Genomic DNA, 24,472 nt, shown 5'->3' on the forward strand with positions numbered 1-24,472 from the left:
ATTTTATTAATCAATATAATATCATTTCTATTAATAAAAAAAAATATCCTACCTTTTTTTAAAGAGAATAATAAAGTTAAAAGTTGGAAAACAAGTGTAACTCTACAAAATGGTACATACATTGGTCAAATATACAGTCTAAGCACTTGGTCCAGTGGCACACAGGCAATTCATAAACATGTCCAGCCACCTTCAACACAGCTATTTGCTGCAATGCACCCGTATCCAACCCTGACACGATCAACTAAAATTATCAACCATTTGTCGATGCTAGGCCCTCACCACGAGGCATTTTCTTTGACCCCACTGCAAAGACAGTTTCGTGAGTAGGCGACTACCTTGAGAAGATATAATCGATTTGTGGAATAGAATATGACTCGACTTGATATTATTATCAATAGAACACCAAGACATGTATCCTAACAAAAACATATAAAGAATGATTGGCAGAGGCAACTTTTATCCTTGTCTACTTGTTAAGCGCTAATGGGTGACAGTCGTTGGAATAGACAAGATTTTACGAAGCCCAAAGATAGATGCAAGGACAAAAAAAATTCCGTTCTATCAACAAGTCACTATACTAGCCCTTGAGAAATGGATGGTGTTCCGACACAATGTATTGACTGCAAAGGAGAAATGACCAGGTAATTATTATATGATGCTTCAAACCTAGTAAAGTATAATCTGCATCTAATGGTTTTTTTTCTTAAAAAAAAAATGGATTAACAGCATTTCGGTAAAAACTCACATTTTCATGAGCATTGGGTCCCTATTACAAACATAGGCAGCTTTGAAAAAAAAATATAAAGAAAGTCTTAACTAAAATAATGATATGCACATCAAACCACATGGATACCACATGTAAACACAGGGAGAGATTGCTAACCATCTTCAACATCCTTCAACTGATAATAATGAGGAGCTATTTCAACGAGCCACTCTGGTTTTAGTTCAGTCACCTATATTTATAATTCTTTCATAAGTTCCATAATGGCAAGCTGGCAGTGTTATACCCCGTTCAGATCTTACGTAGAAGGGCAAGTATCCGAAGATTCTTACCTGTCGCATATACTCCTTTGTTGTCAAAACTAGTTCATGGTAGATGACCCATCTTGGTTGCACCTGCCAAGGACAACAAAGAATGCGATACAAGCTTATATATTTTTCAATATTATCATATCTAAATGTAAATAAACTATTGCTTATCACATTCATAAAATTATAAACAGAGAAAGGATAACTTCATAATTAACAAATAATGAATGAAAAAATTATTTTTCCAAGGGGTGGGAGCATCCTATGTATAATTTAACATAAGGAATATCCGATCACTACGAAAATTTTGGGAGCAAGCTTATTGTTCACATTTTTATCTACAAACTACCATACACTTGATCTTCTTGTTGATCATAAAAACCTTTTCATCCAGGAAAACTAAAAGAAAATAAAACCTGAATTATCTAAACAAAATAATGATAGTTAAAAGTAATATCAAACCATCAATAATGCCTAATTCATGCCACCTAACCCCTGTTTCCCTTTTTTATATTTTCTTTTCCATTTTTCCATCCCCAAAATTTGATTTTCCTTCTCTTTTTTCTTTCATTTTCTTCTCCCCCTCTTCCAAACTGGAAATTATTTGTTTTTTTCTTCAATGACTTTCACCATCGCAACACTACCACCTGGTCAAACCTTACCACGAAATTGCACTGCATCTTCAAGTCTAACCTTCGAAACTCACATTTTCTAAGATTCAGATATCTTAGTCAATAAAAGATGCTGGCATTTCAGAAACTACTCAACGACTGGTTCTTCTATCGCTATGCCAAATATATTCTCACAAAATCGGTGTATCTAGCCTAGAAAAATTCTAGTCAACATTAACTTTGGATATTCAAACAAATAAGTAGTCTACCTGAGCTAAACCTGAGCTAGGGTGAATTTGAACAGTCTGCGGATGTTTCACAGTTCTATAGGATCCATTCTTCTGTAGCCTCGCTGAGTGGGGGAAGAATCCGGAAGTTATGGCTTTCTTTATAGAATCTAAATCATTGGGATTTGGGGTCAACTCAATCTCAACCCTTTCAAGCAGCCCCTCCAGTTGATCCCGTATATCTCTAGCTCTCTTCATGCTCCTGACCTGAAATATATAAATTATAACCATTTAATGAGCCAAAGTTCAGTATTGTACTAATGAAACAAAACAATGAAAATGATAGCAGTCAGCTTTAAAATTTCTCCTCTTGATGTGACATGTGAAAGATAAAGAAAACTTAATTAGTCATCTAGCACATGTAATTCTCAATTTCCATCTATTCATAGTAATGAATCATGTGTTCATAGGCTACAACATATGAACTGAACCCAACCAAGGTGTCATGCCAGGGGGTTAGAAGTTAGAAACCTAGATGTCTCCGAAAGGTTCCAAGTCAATAATCACAGTAAAAAAAGTTCAAAAACATCCCTCGAGGAAATTGAGGAGATTAAATTGTATTCCTCTGAAAAGAAAGCACACTGTACAACCCTAATTTAAAGGTGGTAATACATCTACAAATAAGGAAAATGATACGCTGTCAAATCTCCCAAAAAATAGTAATACCAAAAAATTTACAAATTAAGAGATCTCTTGACCATTTTCTAAGATACCGTAGATGACTAGTTAGCTAATTAACAGCTACAAAATTATTTTTCAATATTCTACATTACACAAGCGAATATGCTCCTGATTCATGAATCTTCACTTCCATCGGTAATGGACCATCATGTTGAGATAGTAAAATTGGACCGTGATCAATTACTAGTCAATTTGGACTTGACTAAACCGGAAAAAGACATACAAGCAAGAGTTCTTAGGAAATCGGGAGTTCTTTGATCATAAGTAAATTTGTCAGGCTACGGGTGAGAGAGAAGATTGAAACCCATCAACTTATGTCAGTAATTCACCAAGTGTATCACATTACTGAGTGGTGAATGCTGAACAGCAACATCAGATCCCATAATCAGAACAGCTAACCAGAAATAACAGAACAACCAGACCATCTCTTTGAAGCAAGTAAATGGCCAAACAGAGATGGCATAATATTAAAAGGAAAAAATGGAATATCAAACCTACTTGAATATAATTTTCATAGCACCATTGAGTTGAATAATTGGTTTCCTTCCACGAACTATACACCTGAAAAAATGTCCACAAACATCGCAAAATTAAACTTGCAGGCGCATAAACTTTGAAATGTATGATTTCACTGCATAGCCTATATATTCTCCTGTGTGTATCAATTTCCATCCCCGCATTCCAATATCACATCAACCTCATAAAGAAATGGTATGTGGCAATTATAGCGATGACAAATGAGCATCACCAAAATATCCTCATCCTTAACTCAAAAAGAAAAATTTCTCCGAAGGCCAAACAATAAAGCAGTCCCTGTTGACAACTAAATGCAATTCAAAATAACAAAACAATGCGAAAAAGAATGAACCACCAAATCACTGAAGCAAGAGAAATAGAAAAAGAAACGTGCAACGTGTTATTAAATTGATTAACAAGATAAACAAATAATCGAATAACGCATATTATTAATGCACTTGATCAATAAGATATGCATTTATTATGTTCATGCATTCCTAACTCTGTCCACCTGTCGAAAATACGTAAAAATTGTGTTGTTCCTGATATTTTGTTTGAAGCAGTTCCCTATGAGAAGCGAATTAAACAAAAATTCATTTCAGTCATTTTGGCGGTACGTAGATTGTTGTATTCTAAAAGCACAAATGCCAATTTCTTTATAGGTATGTCTTTTCACCCTCCCATGGACTTACTACTTGTTTAACAAGAAAACTTGGGAGAACAGAAAGCGAATTCAATACAAAAACCTTACTGTTACAACTCATACAACCACTCTTCTGTTAATCAGATGACAGATTTGATAAGAGACTCGACAATTTGATACATATTTCAGCTTTTAGGCTGCCAAAGGCACAGTTGAGAGCTAGAGGATTATGCACTTTGTTTTACTTGGTAGAATCAAGAATAATCAAGCAAAACACCAGAGCAGAAAAAAGCACTTCAGAAACACAACCCACTGACCTTGAGCAAGGCTATATGATCTCCGACATTTCCCATGTGAAAATTCAAGCGAGCGTTGTCTGCATGAACTTGCTTATCCTTGGGACGATAAAAGATAGAATTTCCAATGGATAGCATAGCAGCAATAGAGATGATTTCATCAGAACACTGGTATTTATCGGAAGCAACAATCATCTTTGACTGCATAGGATCTAGGGGGAACTCGGCCATCCTTCTACCCGCTTTTGTCAACTCGCCATGCTTGTTAACTGCACTTAAAGCGTAAAGCAACTCCAACGCCTTCAATAAGGCTTCAGATGGAGGAGGATCCATGAAGTCAAAATTCAGCAGATCATTGATGCCAAGGCTCTTTAGACTAAGGACCACGTTGGCTAAGTTGGTCCTTTGTATTTCGGGGATGGTATTATCGTCCAAATCGTTATAATAATTATAAGCAGTATACAATCGAAAGCATTTTCCTGGGCCTGTCCTTCCTGATCGACCTGCTCGCTGATTAGCTGATGCTTTTGATATAGGAGTGACCAGGAGTGATTCCATTCCAGTCCGGGGGTTATACGACTTCATCTTGCAAAATCCCGGATCAATTACATACTTGATCCCATCTATCGTCAATGATGTTTCAGCTATGTTCGTGGCTAGGACAACTTTTCGTGCCCCTTCAGGAGTGGGTTCAAATATCTTAGCTTGTAGCTCTGTTGGCAAGTTTGCGTAAATTGGGCATATGATGAGCTCCGCTATTTTTGTTCCCAATCCTCTAGTCCTATGCTTAAGAATCTCTTCGGCCATTTCAATCTCCTCCTGCCCGGTAAGGAAAACTAGTATATCACCATCTCCTGGTGGTTGTGTCACATGGATTTGAAGAGCAGTGACTACTGCAGCATCCAAGTAATCAGCTTCAGGTGCCTTAGTATAGTGTATTTCAACAGGAAATCTTCTTCCAGGTATCTTAAAAATTGGCGCAGAGTCAAAATAATCACTGAACTTTTCAGCATCAAGAGTGGCACTTGAAATGAGCAATTTGAGGTCAGGGCGAAACTGGGCAATGTCCTAATGCACCAAAAAAATATCGAGTAAGACAAAAAATGTGTCAAAAAAGGATTGTGAGAAACATAGATCCTACTCGAAAATGCATTGGATTCATGCAACAATTAACTGCTGTTGTTTCAAAAAAGAACTAGCGGACTAAAAGCGTAGTTTCTTGTAAACGATATTGAAAGCTCATTAATGCAAAAAGAAAACGAATTCGGATATTTTTCAGCTCCTACTAAGGTTCGTTTAAAAATAGATGCAATCCTAAATAATTCAAAAGATACAGTCCTAAATAATTTTCTTGTGTTTTCAGATCATATACACATACACTACCACAAATGGATTTTATCGAGACTATTTTACATCTCAAAAAATCATCGAGAGAAGCAAAATATTACCTTAACTAAGCCAAAAAGGATGTCCGTCGAAAGTGTTCTTTCATGGGCTTCATCAACCATCACCACACTGGAAAATTTTGCAAAACTATTTAAAATGTGAACAGAAAACCATTAATGTTACTCCAAGTACAACAAGCACCTGTAACTTTCAAGGTCAGGCTCTCCAAGAAATTCACGTAATAGCATCCCATCCGTCATGTATTTAACAATTGTCTTTTCAGAAGTACAGTCTTCAAAACGAATAGAATAACCAACCTGAAACACAAAACATGAGAACCACGTCACATCCATGAGTAAGCATGCAACCATAATTTTGTGCAAATATTTCGTCAGCATATAAATATTGATGTTGAAACACATCGAACAGGAATAAAACAAAGCAATCATGAGAGTGCTTGTTTACACGTGACTCGATGACATGCACAAAAAGTGAGTGATTTTAATTCAATTATCATAACAAGTGAAGTTCATGAACCATGAGTCTATATGCTATGGTTGCCAATCAACAACTTGCTGGCAACATAAAGTCTAAAGGTGCATCTGACAATCACTATGGCAACTCATAAATGAGTTGATGTGAGCAACCAACCAATAGTCATAGTCATTACAAAAAAATACCTCATGCCCAAGTTTTACTCCCATTTCTTGAGAAACACGAGCAGCAACACTCATTGCCGCGACACGGCGTGGCTGGGTACATCCAATCTGTCCACGAGAAATGTCATCATTATTAGAAAATTGACATTCCACTTAACTTCAGTAATCATATGGTTTACCATTTTTAACATTATGTTAACAGGAAAATAATGAATAGGTGAGACATTCAGATCAACAGATTCCAGTGCCCCAAATAAGATCTTTATAGAGACAATGACAAGTTTATAAAAGTACCAATCATTTCTTAATTCCATAATTCAATTTTTCCAACCAAAATTTAGGATCAAAAGGTTGGAGAGTTGATAGATTGCATCACAATTATGTAAATTTTAAAAAAAATCTAGAGAATTTCCAGATTGATTTTAAAAAAAACCACGAACACAGCAAGCAAAATCCTTGGAAATTAAAATATACACAGGGCAACAACAAAGATTTGATCAAGCAGGCCTTAATATATAATTTCCAATATATGTAAAACATATGATCGGATTAAGCATTTCTTACTTTTCCACGCTCGCTATATCCTGCCTCGTGTAGGTATTGAGGTATCTGCGTAGTCTTTCCTGAACCAGTTTCTCCAACAATGACAAGAACCTGCAAATTAATGAAATGTGAATATTTATTAAGCCTAGATTAAACAAGTGAAGTGTGCAACAGAAAATCTCCAACCTGGTGATCACGAATAGCCTGGAGCAACTCTTCCCTATAGGGATAAATTGGCAGAGTTTTTCTGTCATTCTGAAAATTAAGGATCAAAAGAATAAGTCAGAGGACTATACAGCCCACATTTTGACATCATAATACACTGAGTTCAATTTTTAACTATTACAGGGGAATACAGAGCATTTGTGACCCGAGAATCATGTCCTTTCAAGAACTATGTATGTAAGAACAGCCTTCTAACTTATGCAAACTTCTTATGCATCCCATAAAAGAGCTATATTTGTTGTATGTAATTTGATGAAAAGGCTCTTTGCTTGCTCTTGTATTACCTAAAGGGCAAGTCCGTAATCTCACACCAAGGGTGGGAAACAAGTTCCACTAAAGTCTGCTCTTGTATTTCTTTGGAAATTTGTGATGTATTAATAGCAAAACATCAGGAAATGATGCAACTTATTTACTACCAAGTGAATGTTATTAAAGTGGCCTAGTAAATATCTAGGGGTTCCATTAGGGGGCAATCTAATGAAAACTGAATTTGGGGAACCCGTAGTGTCTAACATGTCGAAGAAATTGGCGAGCTGGAAGAAAGCTTTTTTACCAATGGGGGACGATTAACTTTGATTTCGGCAGTGTTGAATGTTTTTCCAGTTCTAATGTATTTCATGTCTCTTTTTAGAATACCAAAAAGTATAGGAAGGTTATGAAAAAGATTATGAGGGATTTTTTACGGGATGAATTTGATGGATATTCACATTGTCATTTGGTCGTGTGGGAGCAGGTTTGTACACGGAAAGATAGAGGCGGCTGGGTATTGGGAACATTTGTTTGAGGTATTACTGCATAAGGCACTTCTGGGAAATAGTAGTGGAGAGGATATGTCGAGCGGACGCAGATATGGAAGAAGGTTATTATGAGCAAAAATGAGATGCATGATAAGGGATGAGATGTGGGTTTAGCAAGGAGCGTTACATTTGTAAGCCCCTGGAAATTTATTTCTCGTACTTACACAGCTTTTCATCAACTGGTGAGAGTAGTGGCTAAGGGGAGAATATCATTAGATTTTGGGAGGAAAAGTGGGAGGGAGATTATCTTTTAAAGAATGTTACCCAGTTTTATTTCAGATATTTTTGCTTCATAACAAGCCTATTATCCGTTACATTCAAACGGAAGGAAATTGGTTAAATTCTTCGTTATCATGGGTTTTGCATTTCCGAATGGATTTGAGTGATGGGTAAGTGAGTGAGTTGAGTTCTTTGTTAGGGGTTTCAGATATTCTCCTCTTATTATAATATCTAGAAATTACCTATCCCGCAAAAGGTTCAAGTTTTCGCTTGGAATGTGGCTTTGGGGAAACTTCCCACTTGTGACTCGGTGCAAAGAAGGTGGCCTGACTGTGTCTTATGCCGCAATGGTATAGCTTATGTCGGAAGCAAGAGGAGAATCAGGACCATCTATTGGTGCATTGTTCTTTTTCGAGTGGAATATGGATAAGAGTGCTGCAAAAGTTGGGTTTTGAATGGACTTTTCCGAGTAAAGCATAGGACCTCTTCATTACGGAGCCAGGCCTTTCCACGGGAGACGATTTACGAGCTTCTGGTATCTGGTAATTCATTACATTTTTTGGTCGATATGGCTGGAAAGGAACAACAAAATATTCGCAGATTTGTTGTAGTCCGTGGACGACGTCTGTGAGAAGATTAAATTCAGAATTGCGAATTGGACGACTACGATGCCGGGGTTTAATCACTTATTTATTTCAGACTTAGTTAGGGATTGAAAATTTATATGGTCACGATGATAGTGTGGTAATGTTTTTTCGATCTTTCTGGTAACTCGTTTTGTGGATTACTCATCCGCTTCTATTGTAAACACTTCTATTATTATTATAAAGTTTAGTTTCCTATTATATATATATCGTGGATTATGGCTCTAGGGAAATTGTCAACTTGCGATAAGTTTCAAAAGATGATCTGATTGTGCACTATGTTCGAATTGGTCTGTCTTTTAGTCCAAGACTATGGAGGAATTGGGTTTGGTGTGGGTTGCTCCAAGATCAGCATGTGAAATGTTTGTCTTGGATATTTATCGTGATCTTGGTAAGAGAAGTACTTTTTGGCATGTGGATTTATTTGTTGTCTACCTAATGAAAATGCCTATATTATCATGACCAATAACATCTAATGAATATTATCATGACCAATAATTCAAGTCGCCTTGCATGGCTTCCACATAATGAGTGATAAAAATATACACACCTGAAGTTTTTCAAAAGCAGATTTGGCAGCAGATGCTTCGACCAACTCAATGGAGTCTTGTTCAACCTGCAAACCAAAGTGAAGTAATTACAAAGAAAAAATGCACTGACTACTGTCTAAGACATGTGATGCCGAAAATACATACATTCACACCATCCATAACTGCTGCTTGTATGAACTCTATTTGGTCTTCAAAGACAAAACTACAACCCAAAAAAAAGCGCAATGAGGATCCAGGTAACAACTTAACTTTTCAACTACACGCCACTCATATACAAGGTTAACAGAGTTGCAAACATACAAGCAATCTCAGTTGATCGCCATTATAAACTAAAATCATGCTTTTTTTAATTGGGGTGGGGGTGTTGCAAATAGAATTACGAGCCAAGCCAACATAAACACAATGCAGTATCAACTTAATACAACTCACTCAAAATCCTCGTGCTTTTCCTTCCTATTCTTAGATCCAAATTTAAGAGTTGCTTTCCCTGAAATACCATACCAACTGAATTATAATCCTCGTGCGGAAGTGAACATAGATGAATTTGAAGATTTACCAATCTGATGCTCCTCCCACGCTTCTTGCTCAGCAAAGGGGTTCATCTTCTCCTCCGCAGTAGGATCCCTAGAAAATGACAAGTTGAAACAACTTTAATGGCACTTGAATATTATGTCCGTAATGTGTGTATGTGTGTGTGTAGTAGCCAGGGAAGAATTGTATTTGAAGTTCTGATAGACCTATATCGCTGCATGGCCACAGCAAACCTCTTCTCTTGATTTACACCACCTTCCATGTCATATGCATCAGGGATTCTATACTGCAGTTACAGAATATTAATCTAAGTAGTAACTTTCTCAATCAATAAATGAAACAGGCCTAAAAAAAGATGAACAAGCATGTAAGCAATCAGAATTTTGTACTACAGCCAGGAAGATTATTTATGAAATTTCCTAGCTGCTCAGAGACATTTGAATATAAGTCAAGTCAACAGTAACCAGTAACGAACAAATAATCATAGGTTAGCTACTTCAAATAAGAAGTGAAAAAAGTTAACCACCTCATTCGTGTCATCAGATTCTTCTGTCCGATTTTTAACAAGCTCATATATCTCTTTCTTATACCTGCAGAAACAAAAAATTTCTCATCGTCCAGGAATAGTTCCTCGCTCAGAAATAAAGTGTGCACAATTTAGTCAGCTAATTTTGAGAAAGAAAACAAGTTTAGACTAATTCAAAGCAAAGCATGCAGTATGCATAAAGTTCTATGAGAACTAAATACTGCCATGACAGTAATAGTTCTGATATAAATTCGGTACATCGATGGAAAAACGAAATCATTTTGAACCGAGTAATGAAATATTTCTTCAGATTAAAATCTAAATTAGTACATCATTGTGCCTAGTGGTTACATCTCAGGAGGGTGGAAAAGCATTTCCAACATCTTCATCAAGTTACTTCAGGGAACCCTCAGAGGAAGGATCAACCTATCCTTGATCATGGAAAAGCCCCAGTAAGAGTTAACTTCGTTCACTAGTTAGATAGAAACAATGAGAGGAAGACTCATTAAACTGTGAAACATTACCCTGCCACAATGTGATGTGCTTTCAATGCCGATAAAAAGTAACTCATCCAATAGTATTTAACATCCAAAAAACGGCCAAATAAAATGCGTCCAATGCCGAAATATCACAAGTGCCCCCTCGTCCCTGGCCCGAAAGCGCCATGCAGAGCAACAAAACCCTTTTGGAGCTTTGGATTGATGCAAAAACGCCCTCATACTATGATCATAGTATGATCAGGTTTTTTGAGACTAGACCTTATAGGGAAGAAAATCTATTTAAAATTCCTTTATCTTTCTAATTCTTTTAATCTCAAATCAATGATGAGGTCTCTTTGGTACCCCTCGGACATGGAGGACAGTGGTAGGAAAAGGATGGATAAGAGTTGGCATGAAGCACTTATCGTCACCAAAGGCAGGGTCAACATCTCGTGGGAGCAGATTCAGATTGTTCTTGGCGATTCTGTCAATAGAAGGGTTGATTTATTTCCGTTCCAAGCCAATAAAGTTGTATGGCGGCCTTCAAATCCGGCTAAATTCTCATATTATCTAAATCTGAAAAGAGGATTCTTCGATAGAGGGGTGTCTTTGGTCTTTGAGGAGTGGCGGCCAGATTATCAACTCGTCGGATACGATTTATAACTGTTGCAACATTTGGGTTAGGATCTTTGGATTACCTTGGAACTTATGGTCGCCTAACATTTTCAAAGTTATTGGGGATCATTGGGGGGGTTTGGAGGATATTAGCGCTGATACATTATTCTTCAGAGATATTGGGACAGCTAAGATCAAGGTGAAAGGAACGGAAGGAGGATTTATCCAAAGTAGAATAAAGATTCCATTGAAGGGGGTGACTACGGAGATTCGAATTTGAGTTGATTCTTTCGACTTACCAGCATATGAGAATTATGAACAGCAATCATATGCCCAAGTCGTGGTTAATGGTAAACGGGCTTTGGCGGGGTGGGGCAACTCAAATATTCACAAAAAACATGAGGGTAATGTGGACTCCACTAGCTGTCCCATTGATGGGACAAACGACTTCGGGGTTATATCAGAGCAAGTGGCAACCACGGAAGATAGGAGGAAGGGCTTCGGATCGGAAATTAGAGGGGAAAGGATAAAAGATGTGCAGGGTATTGCGTCTCCGAAGAAAATACAAGAACGGGCAGCAGAGAAGGGTGTGGCGGCGGCTCCCCCATTGGGAGGAAAGGTGACTAAGATATTACAAAGAATTGTACCAAAAAAAGCCACAGAATTCAGAAGCTCACCCATTCAATCCGTGACTACCAGAGACGCCGAAGAGCAAGATAACAGATTGGGTGAAGCTGGATCAAAGACTCTACTGCCTTCTTATGGAAAAAACTATAGTAGAAGAATAAATAAGAGCATCAACGAGGATACGGCGGTCTCTGAAGACGGCGGGTTACCAAATGCTGGCTCTTTGAATTGGGAGGACTTGAGTAAGTTGGGGAATTTGATTTGGATGACTGAGAAGAACTAGTATTCAATGAATCACAAGATGATGTGTTGGAGGATGGTTTTTATTCCTCGGAGTCTGGCAGCCAGTTCTCTTGTCACTCGGAGTCTTCAGCTCATACCGATAAAGAGGAAGCGGATCTTGAGGGGCTGTTCTAACCATCACAGGGAATTCTGCTTAACACCGGGTCATCTCAACTTGAAAACGTGAAACTTTTAATGGGAGAGGTACTATCCTGTTTCCATTCATCGATTCTTAATCACTCATTTAAACTTCATTCTATTCTACCTGCGTCTTTATCTCTTCTGAAGTTGTCTGGTGGGTTCTTAGGAGGTGGACAAACAAGGGTAGATGACAAGTCAGAATCCAAGAGAAATTTCCATAGGGGCTGAAGTGGAGATCAAATTAAATGCCGAAAGAGAGATTCCGGATGTCAACTCAAAATATAAACGTTGTGAAGGAGTCAAAAAATCAACTAGTGTCTTAAGCGAATAATTAGATAGGCTGAACTGCTGGATTAATTACGAGAAAGGCTCGACTTAGAAAGGTCCAAATGTGTTATTATGAAAATTTGCTCTTGGAACATTAGGGGTGGAGGGGCGGCAAGAAGAAAGGGAATTGGTTTGCACTGTTATACGCAAGGAAAAACCAGATATCGTGGTGCTTTTAGAAACTAAGAAACAAATGGTGGATCAGCGTTTCATTGCAAGCTCGTGGAAGTCCAGATTCGTGGATTGGGTCAGTTTACCGGCAATAGGGAGATCAGGGGGTATTTTAATGATGTGGGATCCTAGAGTGGTTGTGGTCAGCGATAATCTGATTGGGGATTTTTCGGTGCCGATTGAGATTCGTGCAATGACGAGATCAAATGGTGGTTCTTAGACATTTACGTACCATGTAAGCCAAGAGATAGAGAATTCTTTTGGGATGAATTAGTGGGTTTGAACTCTATCTGTGGTGACAAGTGGTGCTTGGGAGGAAACTTTAATGTGGTTAGAAACACGGACGAAAAGATGAATAACACCTCAAATACCACAAGCATGTCATGATTTGATAATCTGATTAGGAAATTGGGTTTACATGACCCACCTTTACTGGATGCAAAGTACACGTGGTCAAATTTTAGGGCAAACCCGATTTGCTGCCACTTAGACAGATTCTTTATTTCCGGGGGTTGGATGGACATTTTCCCCACGTTCAGACAGACTGTGCTTCCCAGAATTACATCAGATCATTACCCGGTGATGTTTGACACCACTAAGTTGACAGGGGGTCCTGCTCCGTTCAGATTTGCAAATGCTTCACCATAAGTTTAAAGAATCAGTTTTGTCATGGTGGAACAATGGGGTTAGTCAGGGGTGGGAAGGATATAAGTTTATGAAGAAATTCAAATGAATCAAAGTTGAGGTCTCTAAATGGAACAAAGAGGTCTTTGGAGATGTGAATGTCAGAAACACAGAGTTGGTTAACAAAATCAAACAGTTGGATGAGTTAGAGGCTGGGGAACTTGGTCGGATATTCTTCATGAGGAGAGAAAGGCGGGAGCTGGAAGTTCTGTCGATTAGAAGGTTCTAGATGGAAAACCAAAAAAGCAAAAATGAGATGGTTAAGGGATGGGGATCAAAATTCCAAATTTTCCAAGCTTTACTGAATAATTGAAGGAATAGATCAATGATAGACAAGGTGGAGTTGGAGGACGAGTCTGTGATTACTTAGGAGAAAAAGATTGAAAAGAACAAAATCAGTTTCTACATAAATCTTTATGGGAAATCGGATGGGGATGGGGGGTTTTGACGGTTTGGAGTGGAGTCCATTAAATAGGCTTGAAGCTAAGGAGTTGGAGATGCCGTTTTCGGATGAAGAGATTATACGGACGAGAGGTCCGCACACTAAACGGACGAAAAGCTCGAATCGTTTTTTTATTGTAAACGATAATTTCATTAGAATAATAATAAAAATTACGTAAAAAGCGGACGAGAAATCTGCAAACAAACCGCAGGGAAAGGAGACGACTACTGCACTATTGTCAATCACATAAAAATTTCCAATCCCTCACTACATCATTGATAAAAAAGTGGTTAAACTCTGGTAACTTTGTCGTCCAACTCGCGACTGAATTTGATCTTCTCCCAGACCTCGTCCGTAGACTCGGCTATGTCCGTGAAAATTCTTCTGTTATGCTCCAACCAAATTGACCAAAAGATGCAGTGAACTACCAAGTACCAAAAACCCCTAGTTCTACTCCCGGTAGGTAAGCCTGGCTCCAAAAAACAAATCTTGCGCCTTTCTTGGAAATGTCCATTCGAAACCCAATTCCTGCAAAACTTTTATCCAAATTCCGCTCGTGAACGAACAATCAAACAGTAGATGGCCTTGATCCTCATTTTTGTTCCGGCATAGGCTACACCATTCCAGGATTAAAGCACATCCAGACCATCGTTTTTGCAGTGAATCGCAGGTTGGGAGTTTTCTCAAAGCCAAGGTCCAACTAGGGGTGTTCAAACTTCGGATAAAACCGAAAATCCAAACCGAACACCGAACCGAAAGCCGAATTTTGTAATTCGGATATAAGTGGTAAACCGAAATTTATTTTGTTCGATTTCGGATTATATATGTCAAAACCGAAAAAATCGAATTTTCATTAAATTAATAATTTTGTTTATATTTTTATTTATATTATATATTTTGATATAATATTTAGTGAATGAAAAACCATTTTGAATAATTTTTAGTTGATTGTTGTTTGTTTAATTAATTTAGACCTTTTATTTAAATATTTTACTAAACAATCATGTAAAAAACTAACATATTATATTTTACAATATATTTATATTAATAATTTAAATAATTATATCAAAACCGAATCCGACCGAACTAACCAAAGTAAAAAAACCAAAAACCGAACCGAACCGACCGATGAACACCCCTAAGTCCATCATATTAACAACATATAAAACTCCAATCTCTAACTAAATCTGAAACCGATAATGACTCAAAGTCCTCGTGCTTCCTAATTCAACTAGAATCCCGAAGCTTAATCTTGTTCCAACACTCTTCAAACATCTCTTCTATATTGTCAAAAACTCTTTTATTCATCTCCAACCAAATTGACCAACAAATACAATGAACGACCAGCGTCCAAAAAAATTTACCCCTCCTGCCCAAAGCTCTTAACCAAATATGTCTCATGAAGGGCAGTATAAAAATATGGTCCCGAGTCTCCACCTCTTGCCTACACAGCACGCACCAACTCGGGCAAAGAGAACAAGTAGGCCACATCTTTTGCATCATCTCACAAGTTGATAATTTTTGGAGCACCGCAATCCACGAGAAAACTTGAGCCTTAAATGGGATCGGCACTTTCCAAATTCCATGTCATGTACTATGGCTAGAGATTTTGTGAATCATTTAAAAAATGTAGCTTGTTTATTTTCCCATACATTGAATCACTTACATCCTACTTCAATCTTTAGCACAAGTATTGATGGCAGAGGAATGTCAATACTCTATCATGAACAACGAATTTAGGAAAATAATAGTAGAGAAGTTAACACCTCAAAACCATGTGTGATAGACCTTTGCCCAGATGTGTAAATGATAATGAAGTGTATGAGACAATACTTACTTCTTTACATTTTTTTTTATAAGAAACGATATTTTATTAAAATTATTGTAGCAAATTACATCAGTGGACTAGTGATCCACTATATCATGAGGTACATGAGACGTTTTTTGTTTTAAGAAAGAACAGCTATAACTCTCTTTTTAACAGGCATGCCTGGAGCCACATACTGCAGACAAACCCCAGGTGTGCACCTTATTGAATCACAGCACCTGGGTTAGCCTATAGGCACTTGGGCAGCCCAGGCTATTACCTGGGCTTTAAGCAAGTGCTGGGCTTTCCTATTATAACAATAACTAAATGTAAAGTTATGTAATTCAGAAAATTTTATTAATAACAATATCTTTGTGTACATCTTACCACTTCATTCCGCATTTGAAATTGAAAATGCAATTAATATATAACAAAGTTATATTGACCTTTCCCTCTCTCTTGCTTAGACAACCAGATTATCACAAGAAAGCAATCTTCATAAAACTAAATGAAAAACAAAATCACTTGCGTTATAGCATATAAAGTAAAAACTGGCAAAATTGGAGCAAAATCTCCATTGCAAACCTAGATAGATTTGAAGTTTTTTTACAAGAAGAAGATAAAGATATACATACCTTAGCTCACGTTTTTCGGCCTCAGTCAGCTTGACTCCCTCAAATAAATATTGTTCGTCCTCAATATCATCTCTGGATTATCCATATAAGAAATAGAAATTATAATGCAAAAGTAAGTTAAGTAACTAAGTAGCAAACATATATAACAAATGTCAATTTAAATAAAATTATTTTTTAATGTATGTTCCATTACCTGAGTTCCTCTAATTTTTTTTGCTCTCGTTTTTTCAAATACTCTTGTCTGGACACTTTCCTGTTGCGAAGAAGAAGAATATGAATAAAAATGGTATCAAAAGGCACAAGAAATAAGATTGATATAGAATAGAGATAAAGCCTCATGTCGGCAGATTCAAGATCATGCCAACAATGAAAGAAAAAGAAATACCAGGTTGCAATTAACAAATAAAAATTCCCAGGATTAAATGTTTAGGACTGGCTAATCAATTGAGGATCTTATGGATCAAGCCTAACCGATTCTTCATATTCTGGCAGGCCCTTCTTATTGGGTGTCTCTTAACTTTTTGGACTTGATTACTATACGTGGAAACTGTACATTATTTGAAAATCCCAAAAAACCAAATCAGAGCTTTCACTTTCGGGACAAGTAGGTAAAACTACAAACAACTTTCTATCTTACGTCATTACAAACAAAAGATGCAAATTTAATTTTATAACAAAAAGGAAATTCACGTAGTGCATCTACTGACCATAGCGCTTCGATAGGGGCTTGAAGGCGAGAGGATGAGCAACCAAGGTTTACCACACCTAGAGCTCCCTTACAAAAAGGGGAAAGTATGAATCGTACAGTTAGATGATACATTCAGTGGAGCTACTAGTCCTTGTTCATCTCCTCAACAAAGTTACCAGAGTGTTACTACTTCTTACATACATGCTTGTTGCTCAAATGAAAACAAGGCCTTTAACTCACATAATATAGCAAACAAAACTAACATTAATAGAACCAGGTGGTAAAGAATCAACTACCCAGAGACACATGATTCTGAAATAGAAATTTAGAAACTTATGTGACAAACCTCAATGTCCCAATGCCATCATCCTCCAATGCCTTAGATCTCCGAATTGCCTCTTCTGAAGTATAAACAAAAAAAATGCAGTCAACCCACAGTACATGAGTATTAAAAGCAACAAAAATAAACAAATAACCAAATTTGCATCTTATTTTCGGCACTAACCATTCCTTCCAAATATGAATTTGACAATACTTTCTAATATCTAAGTCATATAAAAAGGAAACAGGTTGGGTTTATTCTTTTGGTACAGAAGCCAGTTTTCATTTTCTGCAAGAAAGTAGAGCGACATACAAATGCCGACGTGTCACTTTAATCCACTACTATCATCAACACCTATCATTCATGTTACAATCACTAACAACCATACCATTGTCATTTCCTTCCCACTCTTATCACATTTTTAATGTGCATGGACCCGCATAAGACATTGTCTACAAGATATATAATTTCTAACTCCATCTAACCAACCTCAACACCAACAACTGACGCTATAAAAAAATTCAGAAATTAGTTGGTCCAGTGGTCCCCATAGCTTATGGTTCATCATCCAAACTGCCTGAATCAATACCAAACATAGGTAATCCATAGATTTAAATTACTAAAGTTCTAGACATAGGCAATATCTGTTATATCTTTTCAAGATTTGTTACAATATAAACTAACTGCATGAGAGAGTTGATAACTAGCCACCACAGAAACAACAAGGATAAAGCACCTGCGGAGAAGGTTCTAATATCAAGAATGACACAAAAAATCCTAAACCATGTCCTATTATTTTACCAAGAGCTGTGGTGTGATTGCTTCATTTCACTCTTAAAGCACGGAGTAAAAGCAACATATCAAAATCAGAATTAATGAGTGCGAGCACAACGAATAAATTTATCGAAGATTCAATTCGAAAAAGTTTTTAGTCTTGACAAGGTAATACAAAGAGCTTGCTTAAGTGCAGAAAATTCAGAGGAAGACGTTCAACTAAAACGAAATAAGTTTTGCACATTACATATATAAAGAAGAACTAATGAAAAAGTACAGTTGTAAGCAAATGATCAATATGACAAGAAAAAATCTGCTAAATAAAAATCAAAATGATTACCTTCCCCTTTCTTCGTAAGCTTTTGATCAGTCAACTGTACAAAGAAAAGCGCAAAAATTAGAAGATAAAACAGTAAAAATGAATTGAAGTTAAACCCCGGACACTGAGTGTTCGTGCGCTCTCAACTCCTTTGAGCTTTTTACATTTTTTTTACCTAATTTAAACTGGTGAGAGAATAATATTGCAGTTAATATTTTTCTTCACCACGTCTCCCACTATACCCTATTATTTCATATTCTACTTTTTCTCTCTTCCTCTTTGTCCGTTTCCTTTTTTGTCTTCTCCTTTCTTTTGCCTAGTTTTCTTTCCTCTCTGTCTTCTTTTCCTAAAATTTCCCCTAAAGGAATTTATGTTTCACCTGATGAAACAGGATTTGATATTCATGACATCTATTTCTCTTTGATATCCATCACATCTATTTCTCTTCCCTCGATTCTCCCTTACCACCACAGCATAAGCAGTTATAACTCTACAGCCGCTGACGCTACACCTTCACAGCCACTGCAGATGCGAAAGAAACAGAAAATACGAACAAATCTTCTGTTGTCATTAATTTGCTAAATCCCTCGAGTCAACGCCTTGTGATAAATAATACTTCACACCCGATAGATGATAAATCAAACCAAAAGAGTGGATGGTGTGTGGCCAAGGGAATTATGATTGAGCCAAGAAAATTGAAACCAAAAATAGCATGATGTTAGATTACCGAGTCATCACATAGTGGACTATGTGGATGATAAGACATGTAAGTGAAAATCCAGCCCGTTGAAAATTCGAAATTCCAGCATAATAATGATATCTATCATGAGATATGTAAGACAAAATTTAAAGTTAAGCCAATTTAATTGTGTACCTTCCTAGTCCCTGCTGCGTCGCGTTCCTTGATATGCTGCTCCAGCTCCTCCCTTTCCCTTTGATCGCGCAGTCTTTGCTCTTCTGACTACAGTTAACAAAAGTAAAAGTTTATTTCAGCACACAACAGCCGTAAACTCCAATTAAAAAAATTAAAGAAAAAGAGAGAACAAAAACAAGTAAATGTTTTGCTATACAATAAGAATAAAAGATGAACCAGAAGTGGGATAGAAATCATAAACATGATCTTTAAAATGTCAAAAGGAAGGATTCTTTCAAGGCTCAAGTGTTGTACCTCTCTAAAAGTACATTTAACTATTCAATTACCAGCTGAACAATACCATCAGCTATAAAACCCTTATCAATACAGAAGTGGCAGACTAGTGTGATTGGCTTATGATGCATTACATAGATTCTATTTATCAATGTCCATAAGAATTAGGTGGCTTGTGTCCAATTCTTGACAAGGCTAGAATTCTAATAGACAAAGCCCTTGGAAAATACTCTCCTGTTACTTGACTAAGTAAGTACTCTAACAATCTTTTGTGGGGCTCTCTAAACAGTCATTCCATTAGCACTTTGAGGTGTCAGTAAATCCTTAAATTTGGAAATAGAAGGATTGGCAGTCAAATGCAAGCTCAAATGTCAAGCCTGAACCCAAGTCTGCATCAGTTACTGATTATCTATTAAAAAGGGACCCAGAAAAAGCCATCTATTAATCATAATAACTCGTCAATATAGACAATTACCTCAGAATCATCATCTTCATCATGGGAAGTTCGTTTTTGTGCTTTTCTATCTTGGATCCCTTTTCTGACATCCTGCAAAATCATTTAAAAGTTGAAAAATAAAGAATCTAGTCAAAAAAAGGAACTGATACAGTGTCTTACCATAGGAAAGGAAAGGAAATTTTATCAATAAGAGTATAAATATTATGCCTCATCATCTGTATCGTCGTGAAGCTCACTCCTTTTTCTGAACTTTTTTCTTCTTGTATCCTCTTTTTTGGGAAGGGAAGCCACAGGGACCATATCCTCCTCATCATCATCAGCCTCCAACAGTTTATAGGTCTTTTGTTTCTGTGCAAGCCTTGCAGCCTCCACTTCTCTTTGTTGATATAGCTAACACAAAACCAAGAATAACTATATTTACTAAACATGTGATTGAACAGTAATTTATATCTCTATTAGGATACAATAAATGAAATAAGCACCCACATTTGGTCCTGAAGTCTTCCGCTCAACTCTGGCGAAAATTTCTTTAGCAAACGAGGATATCTCTGAAGAGGACGACAATCCCAAATCTGCCAGTTGATTTACTATCTCAGAGGGCGATGAAGCTTTCTTAGCTGCATTCAAATGGCAGTATTAACCATTCTTACACACTAAATTAATATGATCTGATAGCCATATGTTGAAATTAAGGCACTAGAAGCACAAATCACCACACGTGTTAAAAACAGGAAAGCAATGATGCATAAGGGTATAAACTGTATCTTAAGAAATGATGAGCAGTAACTGCAAACTTACACAGTGTTATCACATACTGAACAACAGTGGGCTGCGAATACCCCAAAAGAGAAATCAATTTGTCGGACACCCATGTCCTCAAATCATCCATTTCCGCTGCATAAATATAAGGAGAAAGATCATATAGACCAATTTCATACATCAGATATGCCAAACTATTATAAATTTGCATGTATCATGTCAGTACTTCCAGGTCTACATCTACAGAAAGCAATTAAACTTCTAATTTTAACTCTTTTATCATGTTAGTTGATCATTTCAGCAGTTACCAGTCCAAAACTAGAAGCACCGTCTTTTCTTGCTTGGCGAAGTTTTTTGAAAATCCTGAAGCCACTTACCAATTTTTAACCTTGCAGTTCCTATGGCAGTTCGATATGCAATTCCAGAACTTTCAACTCCAAATTAAGGCTCTGGAAATTCATGTTTCATTGACACGAATCTTTGCCGTATTCTTCTGATTCTTCGCTTCAGTGAATGTTGTGAAGCCTCATTAGTCAAAGTACAAGAGTCTGCAGCACGGCCACTGTTGTTTTCCTTATTATCTTCTCCATTACCATGTGGAATTTGATCTACCTAGGGCTTGGCCTTCTTTACCTGTAAAGCGCCGTAATAAAGGTGAAGATTGATCCCTAAAATCTTGATGCCCTTTCCCGTAATTTATTGCTTCGAACAATTTGCCACTCATTTATATTTATACGATTCAATTCAGTGCACTGATGACGAGCAAACATCGATTCTCGTATATTAATCATTTTATATATATATATATATATATATATATATATATCTGTGTGTGTGTGTGTGTGTGTTTTGAAAATTATTAATTAATATTATTATAATTATTATTTTTTTACAATATTATGTTTAACCGATGGCTAGGGTTGAAAACTACCTTCACCCGATGCAGTCACATTGATGAGGCAATTCTGTTACCACACATCTGTTGAAATTTAAAACATCGAGAGTGATGCAGTCACATTGATGAGAAAGTTAAAACAAGCAATAAACGCAACAGAGTAATAGAGATCTACCTTCACCCAATGTGCCGTAACATATAAACCGTGTATATTTGTTTGAAATCAAAATGTGAGAGGCGATATGAAATAGCGTAGGATTTTCAGAAGATTTTGCACAAGTAGACGGAATGATTGAAACAAAGACTACGTCCACAAGAATATAAATGGGTGGGTTGTTTGAAGAAACGTAAGAATAGAAGAAGCGTGCAAAAAAATAGAAATTGGGGGTGCGATGGAAGAAGCGTTAGCGAAATGGTGTTTTGTATTAATATAATTTTTAATTAGATATAATAATAATAATAATAATAATTAAGGATGAATAATTAAGGGTGAAAGTGTAAATAATAATTAAGGGTGAGTTTATAATTAGAAGATAGATTACCCGCTTCTTTTCTCTTTCGTAATATGTAACAGATCCAAATATCAGCCATTTCTATATTATAGTATTAAGTTTGAGATACCTAGAGTAATTAACTATTGGTTTCATGGTTTGTTTTAATAATCATATATATAAATAAAGTGTTAAACCTTTGATGTAAGTCACATGTGTCACATTGGATATAGTCTTTATTTTCTAAGAATCAAGTTATAAGTTTAATTCTTACTTTGGTCTTTTTTCTTTTTTTTTTCTTATTTATTTTCAATTCATATAAAAAATTACAGTGTAGTCATCACTATTTATCATAATTATATTTTGATTCTCATTTAAATATAAATAAAATTAATTATAAAAAATATTGTATAAGCATGCAACGTGTGCATCAGTGTTGTTTTTTTCGGAAATTAGTGTCGAATTCAGGGATTCCATTCCTTTGTTTTTGTCCGCTATCATTAAAAATGATGTAATCTCACTACATGTTTACATATAATTTTATAAAATAAAAAATAAATAAAGCTTAACCTACTAGCATAAAAAATTATTGAATTTGTTAATACACATATTTTTTGTGTGGGTATACATCAACATCATATTGAACAGTAACATTTTTTGCAGTTTAATTATCAACTCATGAAACAAGAATGGAATAAAATGCACCAAATGATAACTTAGATGGTAGAGTATTGTGAGTATGTACCAAGAGATCAAGGGTTCAATCCTTCCCTGTTTATGTTATCTCAGTTTTGAGCATGTCACACGTGATTTGTCTATTATGATTTATCTGGTCAGCTTAGTTTGCAACTAGTGCACGTGTTGATCTTTTTTGTTTACTCAGAACGTACCAAAAATAACGGCTGTGAATTCTTAAAATAAAATAAATAAATAAAAACGAAATAAAAATATACAATCACATGAATATTGTATAATATACTCGAAAAATGTAACAAAAAATGAAAAAAAAAATGATCTTTTCGTCTCAATTATATAATTCACTTTGTTTTTTTACACGGATTAAGAATGTTATCGACAAAACAAGTTATATATAATTGGGATGAAACGAGTTACATATTAAATTCATTAAGTTCTGCCTATGTGGTCGCGGAAAGCGAGAAATACACTATAAAATCCTACCAGAAGTAACGAGTCAATCTCATAGACAATTAGACACGGTAAGTTTGCTTGTGATCTCCGTCGTGAAAAACTGTTCTGCTTTGTCAATAAAGCTTACAGGAAATCTACAGTGCAGCATCAAAGTGGATGCATCACTAGTAGACTGACCATGCCCCCGATGCTGCAATTCTTCACTAAGCTTAATAACTTTACTGTCTCTTGGGTTTCGCCCACGAACCATTCTTGACATGCTACCAGCACTGCCTCTCTGAGGAAGGACACGGATGTTTTTTAAATGGGTTTTGTTTGATTTTTGATGAGCATCTTTTGTTTCAGAACCTGTACGACTCAATTCACCAGACTTGTCATTGTTATGGAAAGAAACTGTGGTCGAATTGGTTCTGCACGATTCCAGCAATGGGAGGAGCATATCCATGCTGAGTTCTTGTTGAATGACACCCTTGTTTTGCTCACATCCGTATGAGGCAGCCACTAATGCAGCAGCTAAAACAGGCATCAACTCAGGATCGCTGAAGAACACGAAAGGAAGATCGCACACCTGTTTTTTTAAGTCTGCAGTTAGATTCCATTATCCCACATTCAAAAATACATTCTCTGCTATATTGAGTGAATGTTTTGCCCTGCTGTGGCTTATATTCATTCTATGTAAGCAAATTGTGAAGACCAAAGAATTTGAAGAGCCACATTAAGAATTTGAAGAGCCACATTTGAAGAGCCACAAAGCCAAGCCTTTAAACCACATTTTCAAGCCATGAATTCAAGGAGGAATTTGAAGAGACATAACAACATGTTAATGGTGTTTAAGGCCATCAAGAAGGCCATAAACATGGATGTAATGGCCTTGAATGAGAACTTTTTCACCTCCCTTCCATGAGCCTATAAATACCAAGCATGATGACCAAAAAGAAGGCACAAAACATTCACAACATACTGAAAATTTCAGCAACTCATTCTTGTCCATTTTCGAAGCATCGCAGAAGCATAATTCTTGTCCGGTTCGACGCAGTCCAGCAGCTTTCGTGTTCGAATTTTAGTGGTCTTTCCCTCAAATCTTTGAAGATTATCATCAAGTAAGTGGGTT

The 24,472-nt window shown here is 36.5% G+C and overlaps 1 protein-coding gene and 1 long non-coding RNA gene across 3 annotated transcripts; both read right to left on the reverse strand.

Annotated features, from left to right (window-relative positions):
* Positions 1-10: 10 nt before the first annotated feature.
* Positions 11-21,025, reverse strand: LOC140972882 (pre-mRNA-splicing factor ATP-dependent RNA helicase DEAH1-like). 2 transcript variants are annotated; one of them, XM_073435346.1, is made up of 26 exons: positions 20,866-21,025; positions 20,554-20,684; positions 20,275-20,457; positions 20,086-20,157; positions 19,338-19,424; positions 18,485-18,518; positions 17,395-17,449; positions 16,554-16,613; positions 16,361-16,432; positions 10,151-10,214; positions 9,831-9,910; positions 9,650-9,717; positions 9,523-9,580; positions 9,238-9,295; positions 9,093-9,158; positions 6,844-6,912; positions 6,679-6,768; positions 6,136-6,222; positions 5,657-5,772; positions 5,518-5,584; positions 4,091-5,137; positions 3,113-3,175; positions 1,916-2,140; positions 1,060-1,122; positions 887-959; positions 11-306 (listed from the first exon to the last, which is right to left on the reverse strand). In XM_073435346.1, the coding sequence occupies exons 1-26, from the start codon at positions 21,005-21,007 to the stop codon at positions 254-256; spliced, it is 3,183 nt and encodes a 1,060-aa protein (XP_073291447.1). In that variant the 5' UTR covers positions 21,008-21,025; the 3' UTR covers positions 11-253. The 2 variants fall into 2 exon arrangements, with proteins under 2 accessions (XP_073291447.1, XP_073291446.1); XM_073435345.1 differs by lacking the exons at positions 20,554-20,684; positions 20,866-21,025 and having other exon boundaries at positions 20,227-20,441.
* A 95-nt stretch (positions 21,026-21,120) lies between these two features.
* Positions 21,121-22,079, reverse strand: LOC140972884 (uncharacterized). The gene is made up of 3 exons (XR_012174550.1): positions 21,897-22,079; positions 21,758-21,805; positions 21,121-21,459 (listed from the first exon to the last, which is right to left on the reverse strand). It is a non-coding gene; the product is annotated as an uncharacterized lncRNA (long non-coding RNA).
* Positions 22,080-24,472: the final 2,393 nt, after the last annotated feature.

Source organism: Primulina huaijiensis, chromosome 3, assembly GCF_012295235.1.
Source record: "Primulina huaijiensis isolate GDHJ02 chromosome 3, ASM1229523v2, whole genome shotgun sequence".
Lineage (NCBI taxonomy): Eukaryota > Viridiplantae > Streptophyta > Magnoliopsida > Lamiales > Gesneriaceae > Primulina > Primulina huaijiensis.

Bases quoted from the DNA above. Each gene is read 5' to 3' on its own strand.
- LOC140972882 (XM_073435346.1), bottom strand. From the start codon at position 21,007: ATGTATGAAATTGGTCTATATGATCTTTCTCCTTATATTTATGCAGCG. The intron at 16,433-16,553 runs GTAATGGAACAT...TGGATAATCCAG, and splicing joins AAAAAATTAGAGGAACTCAG to AGATGATATTGAGGACGAAC. The intron at 2,141-3,112 runs GTAGGTTTGATA...TATATATTTCAG, and splicing joins GCTATGAAAATTATATTCAA to GTCAGGAGCATGAAGAGAGC.